The sequence below is a fragment of the Caretta caretta genome, chromosome 20, assembly GCF_965140235.1.
Source record: "Caretta caretta isolate rCarCar2 chromosome 20, rCarCar1.hap1, whole genome shotgun sequence".
NCBI lineage: Eukaryota > Metazoa > Chordata > Testudines > Cheloniidae > Caretta > Caretta caretta.
Window position 1 is genome coordinate 19,299,937 of NC_134225.1, and position 25,279 is coordinate 19,325,215.

The 25,279-nt window shown below is 51.9% G+C and overlaps 1 protein-coding gene across 2 annotated transcripts in view; it reads left to right on the top strand.

Moving 5' to 3' along the window:
* The window catches only part of TECR (trans-2,3-enoyl-CoA reductase), a 44,826-nt gene that overhangs the window by 14,017 nt on the left and 5,530 nt on the right, over positions 1-25,279 (top strand). Inside the window, exons 2-11 of one of the 2 annotated variants that reach the window (XM_048831689.2) lie at positions 7,801-7,951; positions 10,918-10,968; positions 19,894-19,945; positions 20,875-20,919; positions 21,421-21,524; positions 21,608-21,723; positions 22,381-22,486; positions 22,643-22,715; positions 24,362-24,405; positions 24,764-24,821. In XM_048831689.2, coding sequence (XP_048687646.1) covers positions 7,934-7,951; positions 10,918-10,968; positions 19,894-19,945; positions 20,875-20,919; positions 21,421-21,524; positions 21,608-21,723; positions 22,381-22,486; positions 22,643-22,715; positions 24,362-24,405; positions 24,764-24,821 — 667 coding nt within the window. In that variant the 5' untranslated portion in view covers positions 7,801-7,933. The remainder of the gene's footprint in view (positions 1-7,800; positions 7,952-10,917; positions 10,969-19,893; positions 19,946-20,874; positions 20,920-21,420; positions 21,525-21,607; positions 21,724-22,380; positions 22,487-22,642; positions 22,716-24,361; positions 24,406-24,763; positions 24,822-25,279) is intronic. The other variant, XM_048831690.2, reaches the window with a different exon arrangement.

The following is a 25,279-nucleotide window of genomic DNA, read 5'->3' on the forward strand; positions in this document are numbered from 1 at the left end:
CTGTCCCCGCACTGATGAGTCAATAGCAGAGGTTTTAGAACAAATTGATAAACAGTAATAAAAGTTACCAGGACCTGATGGTATTCACCCAAGAGTTCTGAAGGAACTCAAATACAGAATTGCGAACTATTAACTGTAATATGTAACCTATCACTGAAACACGCCTCTGTACCAAATGACTGGAAGGTAGCTAATGTAAGGCTGATTTTTAAGAAGGGCTCAAAAGGTGATCCTGATAATTACAGGCCTGTAAACCTAACTTCAGTCCCTGGCTAATTGGCTGAAACTATAGTAAACAACAGAATTATCAGACGCATAGATGAACACGATTTGTTGGGGGAAGAGTCAACACAGCTTTTGTAAAGGGAAGTCGTGACTCACCTGTCTATTAGAATTCTTTGAGGAAGTCAACAAGCACGTGGATAAGGCAGATCCAGGGTATATAATGTACTTGGATTTTAAGAAAGCCTTTGACAAAGTGCCTCTCCAAAGGCTCTTAAGGAAACTAAGTAGTCATGGGATAAGAGGGAAGGTCCTCTCATGGATCAGCAATTGGTTAAAAGACAGGAAATGAAGGGTAGAAATAAATGGGTCCGTTTTCATAATGGAAAGAGGTTAAGGAACTGTACTGGGGCCCGTGCTGGTCAACATATTCATTAATGATCTGGAAAAGGCAGTGAATAGTGAAGAGGCAAAGTTTGCACATGATACAAAGTTATTCAAGACAGTTAAGTCCAAAGTTGAGTGCGAAGAGTTACAAAGGGATTTCACACAATTGGGTGACTGGGCAACAACAAAATAGCAGATGAAATTCAACACTGATAAGTGAAAAATAATCCCAACAATGCGATTCCCACCCACAATCAGTGGAAAAACACTCATATCATCATGGAGTCTAGTACCAGGTAGCTTGGTCACATGGCCCTGCAGCCATAACTCGGAGGCTGTTTGCAGCTTCCCAGGAAGGTGGGAGATTAGCGTCTTCAAAGACGTATTGTTTGCCCTAATGGCCCTTCCCAACAGGATAGGATAATCATATTCAGTAAATCATAACTTTTCCAGTGATCTCTCATGTGGTCCATCTTGCATAGAACACATCTTAGTTATGCCATAATCCTATCATAACAATATCTCTATGAAGAATATGGGGGCATAGTGTCACAGTAAGAGCTCTTGAAAATCTGGCCCTGCAATAATGCTTTTAAAGCTCTTTGCAACCATTAATTAATTAAACTTCAACCCTTTGAGCTAGGTCAGTATCACCACCTCCATTTTATGAGGGAGAAGTTGAGGCGCGGAGAGGGGAAAGGACTTGATCGATGTCAAAGCTGGGAGTAGAACCCAGCAGTCTTGACCCCCCCCCACTCCTGTACTTTAGCCCCAGGCTCATCCCTTCCATGTGCCCCAGGCATCTATCTGCCTAACCATCAGAAGACAGGACACTGGGCTAGATGCAGCATTGGCCTGACCCAGCAGGGCTGTTCTTGTATCTTCTTTTATAAAGATAATTCCAGCACAAGTCTTTTCTGTATCGGGTCTTTTCTCACACACCTTCCTCACTCCACTGGCTGATGATTCTACTGCTCTATGCTGCTTTTGCCCTCTAAAAATATCTTTATTTTCTCCTGTTCTAATGGACAATTTTTCAGAACTAACGTGGATGTCTATAGCTCTTGCTCCTTCTACCCTGTTGCTATTTCAAACGCACCCACAGGGGATGGGAAAATAACTCTCACTGCCAATATATGTCTGGGACAAGTGCCATCCACCTGCCAAGATATAGATCACTGCAAGTGTCCAAACACCTCCATCATGCTGTAAGTCTGACCCCTTGATCCGATTCCAAGTACCAAGTTTGTACAGGCTGTGTGTGTGAAACGTGGGCCAGATTCTGCTGTCACTTATACGGGTGTAAATCTAGTGTAATCCTGCTAGCTCCAGTGGATTTGCCATGATGTAACGGAGATCATCGTTGCTTTCCACATGTGGGCTGAGCACTGAGGGAGGAGAAGCAAACTTGAGTCGGAGTGAAACACGCTATCATGGGCCCTGAGCGAATGGAACGCAGAACTGTGCTGCACGTTACACCTAACAAGGTGGAGCATTTTACGGGGCTATGTCTGCCTTGGTTGAGAAGTTCCAGGAGCGTCCGATGGCCAGGCACAGACTGAGGCTGTTTATGTTCCCAATTAGCAGGAGTTAAGGGATAAAGTTCCCACATTCCAGTGCTGTATGTGGTTACCCTTGAAGGGGGGAAGGAGTGGAGTCTGCCCCAGAAGAGGTCTCCAGTCTCTGAGTTCACCCTGTACAGAGGGAGGGGCCCCTGCTGCAGCAGCTCTCTGCCTTGTGGGCTGTGACTGGCTCTCCCAGACAAGGATTTTTGGTGTGTCTCTCTTCACTGCTTTCTGCTCCATGCCCTTTGGAGCTTGTGGATTTTGCAATGCGCCTCCCATTGGCATTAGCAAAGGCTAGGAGGAAAGGGCTGAAGTCTAGTGGCCCTTCCTTTGGTGCTTTGAAGGCTGCAGAGCCCACTGTTTGCTGGCACCAGGCCTGTACTAACAAGGCCATGTTGTAGGATCTTTCTTATAAACAGCTCTGCTACTTTCACCTGCCAGCCTGGCACCATTCTTCTGATGAGTAGCTTAACTGTGATCTGCATGTGGGGATGGTTTTGGGAAGGAGTTGGGCTCATGCCTTTGTTTGCTTCTTTGAAAGTTCATCTAAAAGTTATTTTTTCCCCACTTAGTTCACCCCCTCCTCTAAAAATATCATGACTATCTAGCCTTCTCATCCTGTCTTATGCTACAGTCCTCATGGAGGTCCAGAGAGCTAACCTGGGAGCTTTCTCAGCCCTTAATAGAACAGGTTGGGGTTTTGGATGAAGGTGCCAAACAGTTACCAAAGAACGTTCCTTCCCACTGTTTGTTAGGCTTTCATGTTAAATTGCTGTTGTGCAAAACCAAAATTTTCAGTGGTCTGAATGCAAATCACTTCTTAGTGCTCAGGTTTCACGTCCTTTGTGCTTGTGATGTAGTCCTCTTACAAGTTCTCTATCCATTGGGTCTTCCAGGAAAAGCTGGTAGATTAGACCCAAACTTCTATTGTTAATTTATCACCCCAATTTTTTCCTTTTAAAGAAGCCGTGTACCCCCCCAGTCCCCACTTTTCTATCCTCCTTTGCTGTAATGTACAGGATTCACTGTCTTCTACAACTTTTGTTCTCTCCCCTCATTTGATCTGATCTTTCTGGGGTCCCTGCTAGTGGGGGAAGATATTTGGGTTTGCACCCCCTCATTCAGCCTTCAGAGTTCTCCCCGTCTCTGCTCTTCAGTTTGGAGTGTGGTCTTTGTAGCCTCTTAAAACCAGATTCGTACGGGACAGGTGCAACCGGTGGTAAAATGAATTGAATCGTGGAAGGATCTGTGCAAGGGAGGCTTTGGCATTAGAGGCTAGGGAATTGGGCATTGCATGACTCCACTGCTATCCAGGAACCTAGAGAAGGCTGACTGTGGTGTAAGTCCCTTTTAGGGTACTGGCCTCTGAACAATTCAAGGACCACTGTGACTGCTTCTGGAGGGGCGCCTTGACCAGCCCCTCTTGCTGCCAGGAGGGGTGTCCTGAGTGATGGTGCTTCCAAGATGGGGAGAGCTAGACTCCTCTAGGAAGCTCCAGTGGGGATCTGGCCACCACTTAATTTACCAAGAAGTGTCTTCTGAACCAAGCACTTTATACAGATTGGTCATAGCTTCTCTAGTTGGTTCTCGCTGCTAAGGTCTGCTCGCTGCTAAGGTCTGCTCGCTGCTACAGCTAGTGAGGTATCTTCTGAGTGGTCATTGTCACAGCACTAAAGCAACAGTGGCTGTCTGTGTCTGTCTCTCCTCATTAGAACGTCCTTTCTGGTACCTGTCAAGGATGTCCTAGAAACAGCAGCTCTGCAGGTGCTCTGCAGTCAGCCTGCCAAAGCAGGCCTAACCCAGTGCTGGGTTTCCCATGGGTGGGGCCCCTTCCATTTTCGGTCGCCAGTTCAGTGGAACTGCCTCTGGGACCCTCTGCTCTAACAGATCAGGGTAAATGAGGCTTTTAGAGATGCAGCTTCCTGATGGCCAGACAGCCCCATGCAGGAGCACTGAGTGCACAACACACTCCCTAGCCTAAGGGGACATGGAGTGCTAAAGGGGGCTAGGATGAAGCTGTGTTTCAGGTGGGAGAATCTCCTGCCCTATGGTAGCTGTGCTGTGCACTGACAACCACTAGCTGCTGACGTTGCAATCCTCCAGCAGAAGAGTTCCTTCATTGTCCAGCCGTTGGTGCCCCACAAAAGGAATGCTGCTCCTTTAGGAGAACTTCCCCTGTGCGGATGAGACTGTCCCTATATTAAAGCCCCCACATGCACTGACCATGAGATCCAGTCCATATCCCAGAGATGGCTCGTGCTTCTTACAGGAATATGATCAGCTCATCTCCTCATTCAGTGTTAACTAGAAGAGAACCTGGTAAATGGGGAAATAGAACTCCATCCCCATCCCGGCTGTCTCCTGGGCCTTGTCTCCACTCTGGGGAATAGCCCCAGTTCAGCAATTGGTGTCACTGACCGTTAAGCACAGACAAGAGCGTGCTGAGCTCTGCATCTGGTTCTGAGACTACACATGGATTCTGGGTTCTGCTCCCAGCATGCACGGAGCCGCAGCTGCTTGACGCTTTACCACGTGCTATGCCCTCCACTTCTGGTCAGCTCTTCCCCTAATAAACATGGGTGAGGCAGCCCACAGCTTCCTGGGGGCTTTGGCTCTCTGCCCCGCAGTACGCACTGTTCCAGACACTGTATGCCGAGCCTAAGATCCCCCTGCAACCAGTGTCCGTGAGAAAGGCCTCTCCCCAACCATCCCTGGATTCTGTCCTTCCCTAAGAAACTCCTTCTCTGGGTCCTGGGAGGATTAGTATTCAACATATTGAGCATGCTGGGTGGGCCCAGTAGCCAATCTCTCTCAGAAGCCCGCATACCAGACGCTCCCTTCTAAAGCATGTGCCGGTTCTGCTGTCTCCATCCTGGGGAGCAGCAGTGTTTCCAGTGGTTAGAGCCAGGGGGTGGAAGTTGGCAGATCTGGGTTCTGTTTGTGGCCCCACCCTGACGGATTGTGAAACCTCGGGTATATCATTTTGGGCCTCAGTTTCCCCCTCTGTGAAATGAGGATAATGATACTGACCCACCTTTGAGATTCTCAGATGAAAAGTGCTGCCTATGTGAAAATTCCTGTCTTCACTTGTGGGGCAGCTGGCTGCTCCCCAGACACCTGTTTGTCCTTCCTAGTCACCAGCCTGGACTTTGGAGTCTGAGTCAGTGTCAGCCATTGCTGGAAAACCACAGTCCATCTGTACAGTAATGGCATGTGCCATTTACACCAGAACACCTTCCCCCTACCCCCGCCTATGGTCTCTTAAATAATTACAGCAAGCAGAGTTTTAGGCCCTGGGCTCACGATGTGTCTGATTATTGGCAAGGTCATAATTACTTGTGTCCCTCTGGTGTTAAGAGGCCAAAGCAGATGGCTTGATTTCAGATGGTGCATGCTGCTTTCTAATTCGCTCCAAGCGAGCTCTGTGACTGGGAATCTCTAGGGAGAAGTTGTGCAAGAGGAGAAATAATTACATGTGCCCAATTGATCCTGTTTGCAACCTTTTAGCTCAGGGGTTCTCAAGTTGGGGGTCGGGATCCCTCGGGGGGTCGGAAGGTTCTTACACAGGGGGTCACGAGCTGTCAGCCTCCACCCCAAACCCTGCTTTGCCTCCAGCATTTATAATGGTGTTAAATATATAAAAAGGCATTTTTAATTGATGGGGGATTCGCACTCAGAGCCTTGCTATGTGAAAGGGGTCACTAGTAAAAAAGTTTGAGAATCACTGTTTAGCCCATCTCATTGCCAGGGATATGTACCCTGCACATACGCCTGTGGCTTTCTACCACATGCTGTTGTTTCTGTTGGGAACAGGTTAGACCTGTTTTGAGGTTCTTGCAAGGAACCTCAGGCAGTTAGTCCAGACTCAGGGTAAACTTTCTCAGTACCCAGATTGGTGAGTCCAGTCTGTGCAGCAGAGCCCAGCCTGACTGTTTTACAGTTAGCAGCTTTTTCTCTGTAGCAGGGAGTTGTTTTGTTTAGCAGGGATGTCCCTTACCTTTCTGTGACCAGTGGGCTGCTCCACCGTCCCTCCGCTTTGCTCTTGAAATGAGCATGCTTTCTGTCTCCAGCTCCGTCTACAGTGGAGAGCCTCTTCTTTCCCATGGGGATCCCATAGGCGGCCTGCAGGGTCATGGTGGCTTGAGATCGATTTCTCTGATTCCAACCACTTGCTGATTCAAGCTCTCTTGATCTGTGGCTCTGCCCGACCCCCTTCTGGTGTACTAAGTCCCCCAGTCTGTCCCTCATGTCCAGAGTTGGCTGTTTGTATTTTCAGATGTTGACTGCCTCAGCAGTATCTCTCCTGCTGCTACCCCTGCATGAGATTCTTGTTGTTTCCAGGGTTTAGAGGCATATGATAAACTGCCCTAGCCTCTAGAGCACAGCTTCTATTAATACACCTGCTTGGACTCAGTCCTTCCGATCTGCTGAGAGTGCAGAACACGCTGTCCCTGCCCCCTGCAAGCAGCCATGGGCTGCATCCTTCCAGAGCGATGGGTCTCATGAAACCATCAGGAAGGAGAGAGGCTTTCTTCCCTTCTGTTTGTGGATGTGGCTAGGAAGGGGGCTTTGAGGGTGAGTGCTGGGGGGGGGGGGGGGAAGGGAAGGAAAGGATGAGTTACAGACAAACACATTTGCTGACGTGCACCTCTGTGCCGTTTTGATCTGATTTTTTGGTAGTGTTCCCCTTGAATTTAAAGCCTTTCCAATCCATGCATCAGGGTCCCTTGAAGCACAGACTTGTGTGTGTTATCTTTGAGACAATGAGTTGTTCATATGTTGGGGAGCTTCTGGGTGCCTCTGACACAGTCCCTGACCCTTTCTCTCCCAGCTTGTCTGGGGGCAGTTTTCAGGAATCCACAAGCTCAGGAATTTGTCACCTTCTCCACCGCTTCAATGCAAAGCGAAAATAATCCCAAGTGTCCCTGGGGAGTGCAGCAGGAAATGGCACTCTCTGCCTTCTGAATTCTGCAGATACCCAGAACTCCCCGACAGCTGGGAGAGGGCTAACTGAACGCCCCCGTGGCTGTGAATTTTGAACTGTTTAATAATAATTAATGGTTCAGAATGGCAATGAGTAGAAGCAGCAGGAGGAGAGAAACTGCTAGTTTTTTTTTATTCTGTAATCTTTGCATGGGCATTTAAGGCTTGTTTTTTTCTGAGGCGCTAAGCACCTGCAAGTCTGGCTGAAGTCAGTGGGAGCTGAGGCAGATTCAGAACGACTGCAAATCAGGCCCTAAAACCTTTACAGCCAGTAAATTGGCTTATTCTTATTTGTGTTTATAGTAACACCTAGAGGCTCCAGCTGAGATCAGGGCCCCATTGTGCTAAACCATGTACAGACACTGAGGCCAGGTCTACACTATGAACTTATATCAGAATAACTGTGTCACTCAAAAATCCACACCCCTGAGCAATGTAGTTATACCGACCAAACCCATGTTAATGGGAGGGCTTCTCCCGTTGACCTAGCTACTGCTTCTCATGGAGCTCGATTTAACTATGACAGGAGACGCTCTCTCAGTGGCATGGTGGCATCTCCGCTGAAGCGCTACAGTGGCTGAGCTGCACTGGTACAGCGCTTTAAGTGTAGACCTGCCCATAATAAGACACCTCCTCTTCCCAGATAATCTATAAACCAGGCAGACAGAGGGATGGAAAACAGAGGCACAGAGATTGGAAGCGACTGCCCCATGGTTACGGAGCAGGTTGGTGACAGAGCAAGGAGTAGAACCCAGGTCTCCTGAGGCCAGTCCTAGATGGCTGACTTCATCCAGGTGAGAATCAATAACATGACCTCTGCTCTGGGTTTCCTCCTGCACTCATGGCTGATGATGCCTTTTTTGGTTCAAGGCTGTTGGAAATCCTTCCTGCAGTTACCAAAGGTAGAAGCTCCTGTAGTAACCCCTTGCTGTGTTCCAAGGAGACCGGCTTAGGTTTCCCCTATTCATCTCTTTCCACCATGTGCACTGAGTTTGTTGTGGGTAGGAATATGCCATAGTACCGAGGGTCAGACTTCTTTTCACAGAGTATGAGCCCGTGCAGCTTCTATTGGCTGCACCTCTGAAAACTAGACCTGTAATTCTTAGGGACAAACTTCACTATGTTGTAATTTCGTGATCCCCAGGTTGGTTTCAGGGTCTCCAAGGGGGGAGAGGAAGAGCTATATCTTCATTATTTAAAATACGTAACTAGTGCTGTGTCTTCTCCACATTTGAGATCCCTGCCACCTCCTTAAGCCCCTAAGAGATGATCTGCACACATAGGTGACGACTTTTGCTGGTGCTGGTGGGTGCTCGACTCCCCTCTACTTCCGGGCCCTGCCCCGACTCTACTCCTGCTCCACACCCATTCCAATACCTTCCCCAAAGTCTCTGCCCCTTCCCCCAATCCCCACCCCGGCCCCGCCTCTTTCTCACCACCTCCCCTGAGTGAGCTGCATTCCCGCTCCGCCCCCCTCCCTCCCGGAGCTTGTTATGCCGCGAAACAGCTGTTGTGTGGCGGCAAGTGCTGGGAGGTAGGCGGAGAAGCGGGGATGCGGCGCGCTCAGGGGAGGAGGCGGAGGTGAGGTGAGGAGGGGAGCTTGGCTGCCGGTGGGTGCAGAGCACCCACTAATTTTTCACCGTGGGTGCTCCAGCCCTGGAGCACCCACGGAGTCGGTGCCTTTGACTGCAAGTTTCCAGCTACTCCAACAGAATGATTGAAACTTAATGGCTGGACATCACTCAAGATCTGAAAGGTCCATCCCATCCTGGACCCAAGTTTCCATGCTGCGTGCTCTGAACTCAAAACCAGGCCTTCGGCAGCTCCTTTTAAAAATGCAGTGTTAATTCAAGTGTAAACCGCCCACAGACTTCTCACTCTTCTGTGCAAGCCAGTTCTAACTTTTAGCTAGTTCTCAGAAGTTTGCCTAATTGCCTGGGGAGAGAGTGGGACATGTTTCATATGGTAACGGCATTTAGTTTTTGCTCTCCGCAGTGCAGTCCCTGTTCTATTGCTCACAGACTGTGTGTTGCAATATTGTAGACATCCATGCTCCTAGCAGGCAAGCCTCAGACTGGCTAATTGATGCACAATGTCAAATCCCGCACTCTTAAGAGTAAGAAACAAATACTACTTCTTTTGGGGAAAAATCCCTAACCAGGCTTAGCTTTAGGAAAATGCCTTTCTGCTTAAGCCAAGGGTCAGCATCACCTGTGTTAGCAGCACCAGAGCCCTAGTGGAGATGGTTTGTCAGCTGGTTTGGGTGTGATAAGCATAATCTCTTCTAACCCTCCTCAGAGGAGATCTAAGATGCCTAGTGATGAAATGCCAGTGGGAGCCCATCTCTGCAACAGTGGCATTGCTGTAATATTTCCCTGGTGGAGTTGAGGCTCTAATCTGTCAGTACAAAGCTTCCAATGCTTCTGATTTGTTGAAGGGGGGGGGGTGCATTAAGAACAGGTGGGGAGAGAATAGGGAAATCGGGAGAATGCAGTTAAAGTGAAAAAATATACTGCATTTAAAATGCAGTGAGAAGAATGAGCCAGAGGTCCTTCCAGCAGAAGATCTTTCCAAATCCAGGGCCAAGCTTGTCATGTGTGCACCTTGGAATTCAGGAATTGCTGGACTGGAACAGACCTGGAGTCCATCTAGTCCTGGGTCACGTCTCTGAAGTTGGCCAGTGCTAGCTGCTTCAGAAGGCATAATGTGTCTATACTATACCTACTGTAATGCCATTTCCTGGTGACGGGGATGGAGATGTCTGTGAATGCAATGAGCAGCTTTTGCCTTCAAGCGGGAGGTTTTAGGCTAGCCACTGTAATTTCAGAGGCAACTCTTATAAATGCCTAGCCCTGTATTTTAAACCTGCTGGCCCCTTTGTCTCAATTATATCCTGCAGCAGAGAGTTCCACAGATGAATTATGCATGCTATTTTTTTAAGTAGCAGAGGGAAATCCATCCGTCTAACGGGTTGATACAAACGAAACCATTACTGAGCACCATAAGGGAGATGACTGTTTAGTTCATATCTGTATAGTACTTAGCACAATAGATCCTCCTTTCTAATTGGGCCCTCTATGTATTGCTATAATACTGACAAATCGATCTCACAGGAATGCAAACTCTTGCTGATGTGAGATTAGCACCTGGTCGGCTCCTGGGTGCTTGTGGGTACTTCAGGACAGAGACACTTTCACCAGGCTGGGTATGTTGTAGCCTGCAGTGGCCCATTTAATAACTGCAAAGTCTGAAAGCAACTAACAAATCCAGGCGAATGCTGGGCGGTGTTTATCCTCTGGGGTGTTGGCAGTGCCTTTAAAAAGCCCCTGGTAGAAGCTGCTTGCTTGTGAGAAGCTAGGCTCTGTTTTATATTTAGCTGGATACGGTAGTGATTCACCTCCCTGTGCTATCAGGTTACACCTCCGAATCAGCCTGCAGAACAGATCTCTGGTCTCCGGGCTGGGTCCCGTTCATGGGCTGGCCCCTGGAATCCTCCCAGAGCAAGGGGAGATCTTACTGAGCCTTGGAGAAGCAGCTCCCTCAGGAATCCACTGACTGGGACAGCCAGAGCAAAGCTGCAGTGTTGAGTCCCTGGCTCCACTCGCTCCCTGGGGTTTGCTTGGAAAAGTTGTGGAGAGGCATGGACACGAACGTGGTGCCCCTGGAGGGGGGCCAGCCCCTCCTGATGGGTCTGAACGGCATCGGGCTCAAGCGTCACCCCAAGGCCAAGAAATCTAAAAAGGCTGTTCTTTTCTTTGAGGTGGAGATCCTGGATGCCAAGACCAGGGACAAGCTGTGCTTCCTGGATAAGGTAGGCCTGTGCCCTGGGGGCTGGGAGAGGGGTGGCTGCTGTGGTTATTGTAAAGATGCCTCCTGGACCCTGAGTCATTTCTCAGTGGGGATTATCCCTTCCAGAGTGAAGCATGCTCTCCCCTCCCTTAAAGCCATTCTGAAGCTCCCAGGTTCAGGGACCCTCCTTTGCCTCCCAGCTACAGCCCCAAGACATGTGGTCATGAGCGATGGGTGCCAGAGGATGACACTGTGCAGCCAGGTCTCAGCCTTGGGCTTCTGAGCAGCCGGGCTTGGCCACCTTGTCCCAGCAGAAGGAAAAGCCTTTGGTGCACCAAGGCCCTTGTCTTTATCCCCTTACGTGCCTTGAGAGGTGCGTGCTGCCTCTGTTCAGGGCTGGGAGCCCCACTGCCTCGCTGAGCGGGGCCTGGGGTTTTCGGTGTGTTCAGAGTGAGCGAGCATGGGTAGGGACAGCCTTTCAAACAGCGGTTGCTGTGTGGGAGTGGAGGAGTCAGGGCTCTGACCGTGAGGGACACAGCCGGTTTGAGCCTTTTGCAGGCTGGCAGTCGTTACGCACCTTGGTTGAGTTTGCAGAGTCTGGGCCCAGTGCCTAGCAGACAGGCACCCACATCCCAGAGAGCTGCCAGTGGGAGTGGCCCTCACTGGCAGCCTCAGCAGAGAGGGGTAGGGGATGTTGGCATAGGAACAAGTGCCACTGTGCGTGCTGCCCAGACTGCGAGTACACACAGGCCTTCAGGCTGTAAATCCAGCATCTTTCGTCAGCCTTAACAAAATACTCCCATCGGGTGCAGGCTCAGACGGAGGGAGCCCCAGCCATGTGGCTCTGGCACCTTGGCCACATCTGGGGCTGAATTCTCATTCTGAAGAAAAGTAAATACGCTCCTGGCCTGCCTGACTTTGCATGCATTTCAGGCCTGACCTGTTTACACACATGTGGGTTAATTTGCACTGAGCTGGCAGTGTGTGTTGTGGGTTTTCTTAGAAAGAAAACAAAACACAAACTCTCGGTTTCTGTAGTTTAACAAGTGCCTGCAGTCTGAGGTGCTTGGTGGAGTTACAGTGGCTACAGGGAATGTAGCCTAGCCTCATGCAGTCTGGCCGTTTGTGCTGATTCCACCTGCAATGTGTCATCTTGTAACCACTTTATCAAATGAGATGGGGAGCCAGCGGGATCTGATGGCTAGAACCTGGGAGGGAGACTGGGGTTCTAACCCCAGCTCTGCCGAAGACTTGCTGTGTGATTTGGGGCTAGTCCCTTCCCCACTGTGTGCCTCAGTATCCCCCCATAAAATGGGGATAATGCTACTCACTCGCCTTCATAAAGTACCTTGGTCTGTGCAAAAGTGGAGACCGGTTCCTCGGAGCCAGGAAGCGCCTTCCTTTTTGGTTTGTACAGCACCTAGCACAATGGGGGCCTTGCTCCTGATTATAGCCCCTGGATGCTGGTGCAGCATGGACAGCAGTAACGATGACAGGCACACGTGTTTAACGGGTTAGCCACGGGACCAGTCTCCCAGGGAAGGGGTGGATTCTCTGTCTCTTGGTGCCTTTGAGACAGGCTGCCTTTTGGATGATGCTTTAGCCAGACAAGTTACTGGGCTCAGTGCAGGGTGACTGACTGCCGTTCTGTGGCCTGTTGTAGGCAGGTCCGATGAGAGGCTCTAATGGTACCTTCTGATCTTGACACTACGAATGAATCTATGATCCTGTGGCCTTTTGTTGGGCCACCTGCCAGGCGCGTGGAGTCTCCTCTCCAGCCCAGCTACTGGAAAGAGGTGACTGGCTTTGCGGTCAGTACAGGGGGCTGGGTCTGTGAGAAACTCCTCTACCTGAGAACTGCCGCCTCACTCAGCATCCCTAGGAAGGAGGCCCAAAGGTTGCGTCCACTGCACTTGTGCTGCTGTTCCCTTCCCAGCCTGTGGACGCCCAGACGATCTGCAGCAGCCGAGGTGTAAATACCTCTTCTGCCCCATCACCAGATGCAGAGAGGCTGTAGTGTTTAACTAAACATACCAGAGCTGCCCAAACCTTACTGCCGTTCCTGTGTGTCCTTCATAGTAGTTGGTGCCAGCTGCCCAGCATCAGAGACCAGCTCTCCCAGATCCTATGAGACCCACTTCTGTTTCCCCCTCTGCAGCCTGTTCTGAGCTGTTCCTTTTCCCTCTGGAGACCAATCTTTCTGTCCTGCCACTGCAGATCTTCTCTGTTTCTGCCACCCACCTAGCTGCTTCCCATTTCAAGCCCCACTTCTCTGCCAGCACCCATCAATCACTTGTGCTTGCCCTTACCAAGCTGAATCCCAAAGCAGGGAGCAGCCTTGTCCATGCCCCCAAATCCTAGCTGAATTGACTGGCTGCCAGAGCATCAGCAAAGGTTTGGAGTTCCCCGGGGCTGTCCCGTGACACCTGCAGGGTTGCACTGACAGCCCCTGCTGGGAGACAGGTTTTCCCCTGCCTCAGGGAGGGAAGGGCCTTGGTCAGAAAAAGAGCCACGCTGCTGCCCGAGCTGACTGAATCTGTCACCATGATGGGGTGTCTCCCGGTTGCTGGCTGCCATCTGGGGATCACCAGACACTGCCAGCACCACGAGCCTGTGACTCCGTTAGCGTTGCCGCTTTGAAGCGAGCTTCCCCTCATGCTTTGCAGCATCTCCTGTGCTCAAGCAAAGGAGAGATTAGTTCATGAGCTCGAGCGTTGTCCTTCCAAAGCAATTTGCTGTGAAGTGTCTATGGGGGAGTGGGCGTTATATTTAGCAGTTTTCATCCATAGATCTCCAAGCGCTTTACAAAGGAAGGTCAGGAGCATCACCCCCATTTTACACATGGGGAAACTGAGGCACAGAGCAGGGAAGTGACCCACCCAAGGTCACTCAGCAGGCCAGTGTCAGAATCAGGAGTTGAATGCACAGATGAGCATTCAACTAGCATTCAATCCAGTCTAGTGCTCTATCCAGTAGACAGCACTGCCTCTCTTGATGTCAGGAAAGATTCCCCATAAACTCAGCAGGCTTTGAAGTGCAGCAGTACTGAGGTCAGCAACTGTGCACAAGGCACCATAGGGCCCCCAGGCCAACTCTCTCCAGGCCCAGTCCTGTGGGCAAACTGGCGTTGGTGGTTTAACTTTGTGTCTGAGCGGGTCTGAGGCCCCTCTCTGAATAAACCCGGTGTGAGTTGTAAATCCATTCAGATTGGCAAGGAAGAAATGGGAAAACGAAATATAGAGATGTGATTAAAATAATCCTGCAATGGGAGTGATCAGAACTTCTTTGTGTGCTTTGTGCCCAAGAGGCTACCAGGGGCATCAGCAGTAAGGCCTGAATCTCTTCCCTCTGCTGAGCTCTGGGCTGGGCGGGTGGCCCCTGGGACTTCACTGCTCCCTTTGCAGGTCACCCACCAAAGCCAAGAAGCGCGGAGTTTCAGACCTCGTTCTGTCAGGCCTACATATGTGGCAATGCAGCAGGGATCAAAAGTCCATGATCTCCTGTAGGCCACCATACCTTGCAGAGGCGCAGTGATTGGGATCCCAAATGTGGCTTTTTGTGGGTCCTCTAAAGTGCAGTCTTAAAAGGCGCCCTGCAAAGGAAATGGGCAGGGCCCCTTTTCTCTGCTGCTTTTAATGAAAGGGTGTCTCTATTCGGTTGAATTATAGGTTAAATATTCAGATCTCATCCACCCTGGGTGACTTTGGCTTACGGGGGTGTCTGTGGGCATTGTGACAACCCAAGTGCCAAGGAAGTGAAATCTGCTTAACGGAGAGGGGAATTAAAGCGTAGACTATTTAAAACTCTTTGGTTTTGTGGATACCTCTTCAACAGAGTCATTTGGGAGAAAAAAAATCCCTTCTTCAAAGATTCAGCAGCCCTGGTTTTTAAGATTAATTGATATTAGAATATTAGATTATTTAGTCTGACCCCTTGTATAACACAGGCCAGGGCATGTCGTCCAGCTCTCTTCATATTGAGCTCAATCAATTTGTATTTGACTAAAGCATCTTTCAGAAGGGCCTTCAGTTCTGATCCGAAGCCATCAAGAGATGGACCATCCACCACTCCCCTTGGGAGTTTGTTCCAATGCCCCCCCAGTATTTAAAGTAAAATGGTGCCTCCTTTCTACTGTGAGTTTGTCTGGCTTCAGTTTCCAGCTGTGGGTTCTTGTTCTGTCTCACGCCGCTTGCTGGTCAGCTAGCTGGGACCTGCCGCAAAAGCAGACTTGCCTCACCTCATATTTAATTTTTTTTAAAAAGGGCAGAAAATTTGTTTAGACGAACCAATAAAACGTCTCCATTTCAGAGCATTTCTGTCCCTCCTAGAGAAGCGAAAAAGGGCACAACCCTCGTGCTTTCCCTTTAACCCGTCAGATACTGCCACCTTCTGAACTGTCAGGCTGCTGGGGAAGGTGGGGGTCTCCCCGTATTACTGTTTTCACTTGGCATGAGGGTGCCCTGGGTGTGACCCTGGCTGTACAGTTTGCAGGGGTGTCTTTCCATCTTTTGCAAAGGAACCTCATGGTTCCCAGCATCTCTGTGAGCAGCACAGACTTGAAGCAGCCCGGCACTGGAAACTGAGATGGGGAGGACGGCATCTGAAACTTTCTCCAGCCCGCCCTGGACTTTCCACAGGGCACTGTGAAGTAGCAATCGTGATCCAGCAGCAACATCCTGATGCTGTGGAGGCAGCAGACCAGTGAAGCCATCAGCCGCCTCCAGAGAGAGAACTCCAAGCAGGTCCCTGCCAGCAATAATTATCAGCCCCCCTGTGAGGAGCTGATCTCCATGTTACAGTGGAAGAACTGAGGAGGAGGTGGCACAATGAATCAGTGGTAGAGCTAGAGAAAGAACCCAGGAGTCCTGATGCCCTCCCAGTCTACTGCTCTCTAATCACTAGCTAACCTTGCCCTCAAAGGAACTGAGGAGTAAATCTTAGCGTGATTTAAAAGGGAGGCTCTGCTCTGAAAATTGGCTGTAAAAATGGCCTTTCTGTACTGCACAGCTCTGTTCCCTGTGTGTGTATCAGACGGAGTCAGAGTTCCTGCCAAAAATAAGTTCTGGCTGCTTCTTGCTCCTCTTACCCCTGAAGAGTCAACGCAGCTGCGGGAAAGGCAGCCGAAGTCTGTGCCTTGTGCATCATCACCAGAACTGTTCCAATCATTCACGCCTGGACAAACTGCTAATGCGTTGGCATGGGTGTTGCTGAGGGCAGTCGTAATGAATACTAGTGATGCATGAGAAGGAAAGAACCAGCTTGATTCTCTGATCCCAGGAGGCGGGGTCTAAAGCCATCTTGTGTTGTGAGCCTGTTGGACCTGGAGTCGCTGAGAGATGGTGGCTGTGTGGCTGCATGGGACCATCTTACAGAGTCCCTTTTCAAAGCAGAACTGCCCTTTCAGGCCCTTCAGGTGTGGGTGTCAATCTCCTACTGACCTCAATGGCGGTCCTGCCCACAGAACTAGGGCAGGAGATAGACTTATAGCAGAGCACTCTGCCCAGGATTGGTATGGAGATAGGCTCGGTCCCCTAGCCAGTGCCCCATTTACTTTTTTTCTTTTCTTTTTTGCACTGTGCCATGTGATTGAAAAGGCTTTAAGGAACCCATGAGCTCCCACAGCACATTCTGCCTTGCACTGAATGTGGCTTTATTTTACTTGTCCTGATTGTTGTGTGCACCCTTTGTCTGGATACACAGAAGACAATCTCAGGGAGGCCGTGTGGCCTAGGTACAAAGGACAGGGCACTGCCACCATTTCACTTTGTACCTGCTTCCCCTCCCTGTGTCTCAGTGTCCCACTCTGTGAACAGTGGCTGCTGGCACTGTCCTGCCCAGCTCCCAAGGGTGCTGCGAGGAGGATTGACTAATCCCTGGTTGCAGACGGGGTGCGCCGCAGACGTGCTAAGCGGCCTCGTCCATATGAGGAGGATCTCTAACGCTTAGTCACTTTGCTGACTTGTAAATTTCATTAGCCTGGCTGAGTCTAATCCCACATTAAACTTTCAGCCAGGCTGGGCTCTTGCCATTGTCGCAGGATGTAAACCCCTGGCCCATGCTCTGGAGTACTCGCAACACACAGTCCTGCGAGGAGGGCCAGAAAGACTCCTCCTGTGCCCACAACGAAATGCACAAGTCCAGTTCTGCTCTGAGCAGCTTCTGTTTGTTTGGGTTCCTTTGACTTACGCTGGCTGGCTGGAGAGCTTTCTCAGGCGGGAGCCTGGTCTCCCCACTGTGGAAGTGGCTGTCAGCTGCTGTAGACACCCTACACCAGCACCTGCTTGGATTAGCTGGGTTTGCAGTGGCCACAACCTCCTTAAATGTAAGTGTCTGGTCCTGCGGTGATTCACAGAACACCCTTTAGCCAGGCACAGTCTGCATTTTGGGATCCGCCCAGGGAGGACACTGGGACTGAAGGTGGGAGGGGTCCTAGGGGAACAGAAGGTTCCCAGGAGCTGTGTGTGAAAGCTGTCACTCTCAGTGAGAGAAACGGGAGGAACCAGCGCGAGGAGCAGCAGAGTGCTGATCTGTGACCAGCTTCACCCAGCTGCTGACATGCTGTGTACACAGTAATACTCAGCACAGCCTCGCATCAGACCCATTGGGGAGCAGGGCGTGGACTCCATGCCTGCCAGGATCAGGCCCAGAACTAGCGTGGGAGAACAACCCTTCCCTTTGAAACCATTTTCCTAACTCGGCGTCTTGCAAACCCTGACAGCAGCTGTGCTTCGACCTTTGTACAAGGACTATCAGAGCAATGGCCCAGTTAGTCCGGTATCTCAGCTGCTTCAGAGAATGGAGCAGAAAACACCCCAGTGGAATTACTTGCCCTTGAAAGAGGTTCCTTCCTGAGCCCTGTGAGTTGGTGCTGACTGCTATTAGATGTGTTACGATAGCAGCGAGAGGCCTGCTGTATTAATTTAGATGGAATAAAGGGGCCCAAAGAGTCAAAGGTGTTGACATGATCTGTCATTGTCCAGCATTAAACAATGTTAAACAAGGGATGGGGTTTGGCAGAGACTTCAGCCTGCATAGTACCATGGCAAACATGCCATTATCAATCCTTTTAACGTGGTATTAAAGATAGAGAAAAGAGGGAAAAACAGTTAAAGCATTTAAAATGTAAAGTAGTAAGCTAGGCTTTCATTTCAGCAGCGTCCCTTGTTCCCTTCCTCTTTAGTGGGATAGAGTTTTTAGAAGGAAAAACCCTCTTGTCAGACTAGATGGTATCAAAATGGTGATAACTGCCCTTTTGGGGGGAAAAGAGAAGAAGTGAGTTAAGAATGAGCTGGAGCTGTTGATAAAGCCTGATCTCATTTCCTTGACACCAAAACAAGACCAACACACAAAAGGGGAGAGAAAAGAACAGCAAAGATAGAAAATGCAGCTTCGGTCTCTGGGGTTGGCTCTCACTTGCCGTGTCACTGCTGGAGAAACACGGGCCCAGCAGATGGTCTGATTAGCCACTCTAAGACCTGGCAAACTTGTACCAGCATTGGGCAGTTATGGTGATGGGCATTGTGTTTAGTTGTCTCTCTCTGGTCACAGACTCATAGTTGTGTTGCAAAATAAGCAATTGTGGCCAGCTAAGCCAGACTCTTATTAGATAGAAGGCAAAAGAAGTGAGAGAGGAAAGAGAAGAAATAAGGTGGGGAGGGGGGACAAAGGGTCACATCCCAAGTGGTATTTGGGATTCAGCCAGAGCTGGTGGAGTTGGCGATGTCGTCTGGCTCCCGCTCTCTGGCGTGGTCTAGTAAGGTTCAGAGTCCTGGGAAACGGTGCAGGTGGCAGCTCACTCAATAGCCAATTTTTTCTCCCCAAAATCTTATTTTTGAGGACCCCAAGGTAAATGGTGGGTGGAATAGCCCAGCCCCTCGTTATTTTGTCCACCGGTTAGACTTGATTCGTTCACTGAATTCTGGTCCCCCTCTTTTTGTGTTTCCCAGGCATGATCTTAATGGTCCTTGCATTACCTTGAGAGGCCTTTTTGTTTGGATAACTCAGTGTGTCTCTTTTTTTTGCACCTTTTCCCATCAGCATACATTGTTATAGGTTATTTGACATCTTATGAACTTACGCTGCCTTTTAGAGAGGAGCTCCCAGTTAGGGTACGCTTGTAGGCCCAGTTATTACAACAGGCCCCAGCTGAGATCAGGGCCCCATTGTGCTGCGTGCTGCACAAACACAGAGGGAGAGACAATCCCTGCCCCAAAGAGCTTCCAGTCTAAGTAAACAAGATAGGTTGGGTGAGGAGGAAACGAGCACAGAGAGGGTAAGTGACTGCCCAAGGTCACATGGCATGTCAGTAGCAGAGCTGGGAGTAGAACCCAGGTGGCCTGCGTTCCTACCCTGTTCACTAGCTCGTGCTGCCTGTACCACGCTGCAGCTGGAGGAGAGTTTGTGTATCTGTTTTCTATTTACAGAAGCCCAAAGCATCAGGGCACCTCCCAGCCACCTCCCTGGGGAACAGTTTGCCTGGCTGCTGCCACTGGAATCCCTCTAAGGTTTTATTGCTTGCTTTGGTCTGGAGGCCAGGTCAAGCTCCTTCCGGCTTGTGCACCATGGTCCAAACTGTTAACCGCATTCCGACCGCGGAATCTCTATTCCTGGGGCAGCGCGTGGCCCATGGAGAGCCTGGCTCGACCTTCGAAGCTTGCTGGGCATTTGTGGCACTGGCAGCAAAGAGAAAACTATGAAACAGCCCGTTGTATTGGCAAGCTCCAAAGGCAAACACAGGGACTCCAGTGCTGCGCTGTCTCTTTGATCAGAGCCCTGAGGGTCGAGCAGAACCTTGGCAGAGTTCACTGAGTCTCTTCCCAGACCCCGGGTATAAGGTTATGGGGCCTGGGAAGTCTGTAGCCAAGCTCCTGCTGATGTCCGTGGCAGCGGATCAGACCCGCACTCTGTGCCCCTAGGACTGTGGTCACTTCTGTCTGCTTCTCTGCAGGTGGAGCCCAATGCCACGATCGCCGAAATCAAGAACCTCTTCACCAAGTCTCGTACGTATGGAGTGAGCTTGCTTGTGTCGGCCCTGCACCCCCACTTCATCAGACTCCCCCCCCCCCCCCCTCCCCCGGTCACTGCCCCCGTGGGACTGTCCCCACCAAACACGAGTGCTGAGTGCCCTGCAACGTTGGGCCTTTGCACCTGAGCTGCCTGTGCAATGGGCATATGGAGGGGGCCCTTTCTTGAGGCAGCTGAGCACAGACAGACATTGTGGCTCTCCTGACCTTGCTCCTAGCTGGTGCTGTCTAGTGTCATCCCGTTGGGCCCAGGCCTGGCCTGAGCGGCGGTGGAACAGGCTGTGCTGTATGCCCCATGAGCTCAGGAAGGTATCAAGTATTCGGAGTGGTAAGGGGGAGCGTAAGAAAAAACAGTTTCCCACGGGAAGCCGCCACTTCTCCTGAAAAATTTTGTTCAGTCAAAAATCCAATTTTCCGCCAACAGCCAGTTTATGATGGCAGACTTTGACCAGCTTCCAAGTGGGTGGTGAGAAACCTCTGCAGCTTGCGGTGTTCGTTGTGCGCCCGTCACCACAGCATCTAGGCCCTGAGATCGCTGAGTGAAATTCCTCCTGTGCAGCGGGCCAGCACAAAGTGTAGGCAATGCTTGTGTCCCACAGGAGTCCTCAAAATGGGGCATAGCAGGCGCCTGGGCCTTGTACTGGCTGGGGGGGCATCACCCTGACATTTCAGTGCTTGGGCAATGGGCTTGGCGACCCATCAACAGCAGGAGCCACCAAGGCAGGAGCCAGCCTGTTGCCTTCTGCCCTTAGCAAGGTGCCTGAAGGCCCAGCTCAGCCTCGTGAGTCTCTGTGTGGGTGGACTTATCTCCATAACAGCAGCGTGGTTTGGTGCCGATCAGTTGGCAGAGTCAGGGATTTGGAGCCACAGGGGTGATGCCATTGTCTCTGCTTTTCTCTCCGCAGATCCCCAGTGGTACCCAGCCCGACAGTCCCTCCGCCTTGACCCCAGTAAGTTAGAGCGCCATGTGGGTTCTGACCGCTCTCGCCGTGTCTGTTCCCAGGCACACCTCTCTGCTGCTGCTCATCGTGCGCCCCATGGGTGGGGAAAGGGCCTGAGGGGAACACGAGCCACAGGGGCCTGTGGGGCAGGTGCTGACGCTGTTCCAAAGGGTGAGAGATCTGATCGACCACCAAAGGACTAGGGCTCTAGGAAGACCCAGACTTCTGGGGAAGGGCCCCGTGGGCTTCCCAGCTTGTATGCAGGGGAGCGTGAACATCCAGGATGAGAGTGCTCTGCCCAGCAGCAGGGGCTTTGGTCCATTCTCCACATGGCTTTTCATGGGGGTGTCGCTGTGCTGCAGCAAACAGGAGAGCAAGGCCGTGTTTCAGGGGGCTGGGATCACTCAGGCACGTTGCCACGGAACTGATGCCAGGGTAACATGTTGCATCGGCGTCCCGGTTGGACCCTCTCCGCCCATTGTCCTCTCTGAGTCTCCGCTCTCCTTCCAGAGGGGAAGTCCCTGAAGGATGAGGACGTGCTACAGAACCTGCCGGTGGGCACCACAGCCACGCTGTACTTCCGGGACCTGGGTGCGCAGATCAGCTGGGTGACGGTGAGCAGTGACACGGGTCTGCCTGAGAGAGCCCCGCTGCCCATAGACACCCCCCTGTGCTCACAGCGTGCTCTGCCTTTCAGGTCTTCCTCACCGAGTATGCTGGGCCCCTGCTTATCTACCTGCTCTTCTACTTCCGAGTGCCCTTCATCTACGGCCCCAAGTATGACTTCACCTCCAGCAAGCACTCGGTCGTGCAGTGAGTACCGGCCAGGGGCCCGTCACTGCGTCTGCTTAGCCTGCGCTGGTGCTGTGCCCTGGGATCTGGGCCTTCTCCTGAGCTGTTGGGGGCAGAGACCCTGTAGAAAACCTGAGTCCTAGGAAAACAAACAGATGGGACGTGCATCCCACTCCTGGAGGGGCCGTGCCTCCCAGGCCAGGCCTGCAGCCCCTGGATTGGCCTCCTCTCTAGAGTGGGATGAGTGGGGAAGAGAAAATCTCACCCCTACAGGGATGCAGTGCCCGTGAGATTCCCTGCCGGCCTCTTCAGGCAGTCTGGGATCTGGCCATCATTGCAGCCACTGGATATTCAGCCCATGGACAGGCCTTGGAGAGGGACTAGGGACTGGCAAGTGCTCTGAGCTGTTGCACTGGAAACTCAGTTGATCCCTGGCAGGAGGGAACAGTTTAGGACCCTCAGAGCATCTTGTGGCTCATCAAGGGTGGTCTGCTTTAGGCTCCAGCACGGCCCCTGTCCAGTCGTGCTGGGGAGGAGCCTTCAGGGGATCTGGCAGGTGCTCTCTGGTGGGACGCAGGGGACTTGCCAGCTCAGAACAATTCCGTAGGGGGGAACGTACCCCCAGCCCGTATCTCAGTGGCACTGGTACCCACTAGCACCCTTGTGCCTCCCTTCCAGCCTGGCCTGCATCTGCCACTCGTTCCACTACATCAAGCGCCTGCTGGAGACCCTCTTTGTCCATCGGTTCTCCCACGGGACGATGCCCTTGCGTAACATCTTCAAGGTGAGCGGGGTGGAGGGGTGGGGCAGGGGAAGTGAAGTGAGGGAAGTGCAGGGCCTGCCAGCCAGGGGACTAGGGCAGCAGTTGCCTGGGGGATCCCTTTGACTCGTCTCGTTAGTGGAGCCTGTATTAAAAGAGCATTTCCTGATTTGTCTCTAGAACTGCACCTACTACTGGGGCTTTGCGGCCTGGATGGCGTATTACATCAACCACCCGCTGTACACCCCGCCAAGTAAGTGACCCCTCGCCGCTGCCTTGCCTCTCTCTGTGCCCTAGAGGGCGCTATGCGATTCCAGCCCTTCTCTCTGACAGACCGATCGCCTCAGGGGCTGTCCTTCCTTTTCCGCTGCCTTGCTCAGCCCCCCCAGTTCCATGAGAGGTGTGCGGGTATCCCACAATGCACAGCGGCTGCCGCACAGCACTGTTTCCCACAAGGCAGTGTGTCTGCGTGGCATGTGAAAACACTGGGATCCTACCCACCATGCTATTGCTGATACAACCGTGAGGTCACAAGGCGCTCGCACAAGCAGCCGAGTGTGACCACATGCTGCAGAGATAGTTGTGTTAGCAGCACTGTGCCGGCAGACCTGTCCCTAGCACACCTTCTTAGCGTAGCCAAGGTCTTAGAGACATTGGGCAAGTCCAGGCTTCAGGCTAGTCTGGCTTGTGTCTCTGCAGGACTTAGTGGTGGCTCGGAGGTGTGGGTTGGGAGCACTATCAGCCCTGAATGGAGGGACCTGCATTGCTAACACAGGGGTTTTCTCCCAAATGTGCTAATTAAATAGTTGTGCGTTACAGCAAACAAAGCCCAAGCCAGGATAAATGGCTGGTAGCTGAACTCAGCCTGGAAATAGGGTGCAAACATTTAACAAGGAGGGTAACTATCCCTTGGAACGACTCGCTCACTGGAACGTGGAGACTTCAAATCTTGGACGAGTTTCTCAAAGCTCTGCTTTAGCTCGGACACAAGTTCTGGACCAGGTGTTGGTGCAGGGGGCAGGGTTTCTGGCCTGGGTTAGGCAGGGGTCAGTCTGAATGGGCAGAACAGTTCCTCCTGGCCCTGAAATCCGATGTCAGTTTTAAACAAATGGGTGAAAAATTGCTTCCCTATCAGTCTCGTTTCCTTGGCATCTCTAGTCGTAAACTGCCTAGCTCCCCAGCTGTCCCCAGAGCCCCCCCCGGTGATCAGACCTGATTTGCTAGTGTAAAAAACAAGCAGCAGCCAGTGTTTTGTTTAATTAAAGGCCTTTTGTCCCTTCCTGCATCGTAAAGGGTTAAAAACCCACATGAACAAGCCCAAACTCTCCTCTTTGCATGTCATGTTCCATTGAACTTTCCTTCACTCCTGCAGCAGCCCGTGACCTCGATTCCTTCTCTTCATCTCCATGCACTGATGAGTGTGCGGTCCAGATGTTTCCCTGCCCCCCCCCCCGGCATCTTGTACCATAACCCCTGCCCAGCGACTTCACCCCCCTTTGCTCGCTCAGGTCCATTACTCTAGCTGGCTCTGACCCTGGAAGAAGAGGGCCCCCTGGGACTGCACTGCCCTCACCCTTAGAGAGGAGGGGTGAACAGGGAAGGTCACCGTGCTGCCCGGCTCTGGATGTGCACCGGGCCTAGGGGTGTTAATCTGGTATCTTTCATGGGCACTTAACAGATCCACCCTTGCTATGAATTTTTGTTTCTTTCCGAGCCATTATTGCAGTAGGGCTATGTGCTCCTCCTGCTGACCATGTGCTAGCATGTTCCCTACGCAGACGCCAGGCTCTGACCCTGTAAACTCACCCCTGGCGCCCCGTGATGTGAGTGCTCTTCTCCCTCTCCCCCCCCCCCCCCCCCCCGTGCCAGGCTGACCTCTGCCCTTCCTCTCCCCCACAGCCTACGGAGACAAGCAGGTGAAGCTGGCGCTCATTATATTCCTGGTAAGAGCCACCGGCCGTGGCGGGGAGGGAAGGAGGCTGCTCAGCTGGGCTTGGGCAGAAGTACCAAGGGGGGTACTCCCAGGGTGTGCTAAGGTGTGTGGGGGGGAATGAGGGTGCCAGAGTGTGGGGCTGGGGAGAGGGAGGGATGAGGGTGCCAGGAGGATGGGTGGTGGGTGGCACAGCTCTGTGCTGCCACTGTGAGAATGCTGCCAGACCAATGCCCTTCCAGGCCCATGCCCCTCTGAGCTGATGGGGGATGCTGCCACTGCAAGGGGGGTTGAACCCCCAGGCCAGGGAGAGGAAAGGGGGTTGCTGAGACCCAGGGCACTGATCGCTCCTCTGCTTTTCCCCCCCCCAGTTCTGCCAGCTGGGGAACTTCTCCATTCACATTGCTCTGCGGAACCTGCGGCCGGCGGGTGAGTGGGGGTGGGGCCCCGCTGGCCCTCCCAGGGCCTCAGTCGCTCAGGGGTGACGGGGCAAGGATGGTCAGTCCGAGGGCAGCCTGAGGGTGGGGGTGGGGCCTGCTTGTATCCCTGGCTGAGGTATGGGGATTGGGAGCGCACTCTGGGTCCAGGGCGTAGTCTGAGTGAAAATCCATCCCCCCATGCCCCTGGCTCCCGTTCACAGAGGGTTCTCATCCTTGCTCTCTGTCCTCCCAGCTCCCCGGGGTCTTGCTGAACGTTTAATGTAAGAAACACAGGAGAAAACCCCCTGTCTTCCTCAGGCCCCCTATAAACATCCTCAGAGACAGAGACGGGCAGCGATAGACAAGTTTCTCTCTAAACCCCCACGGCTTTCCTGGGTTGCGGAGGACACCTGCCCTCCCAGTGCAGACGCCTCCATCTGGACGCTGGTGGCTCCAGTGACTGGTTCA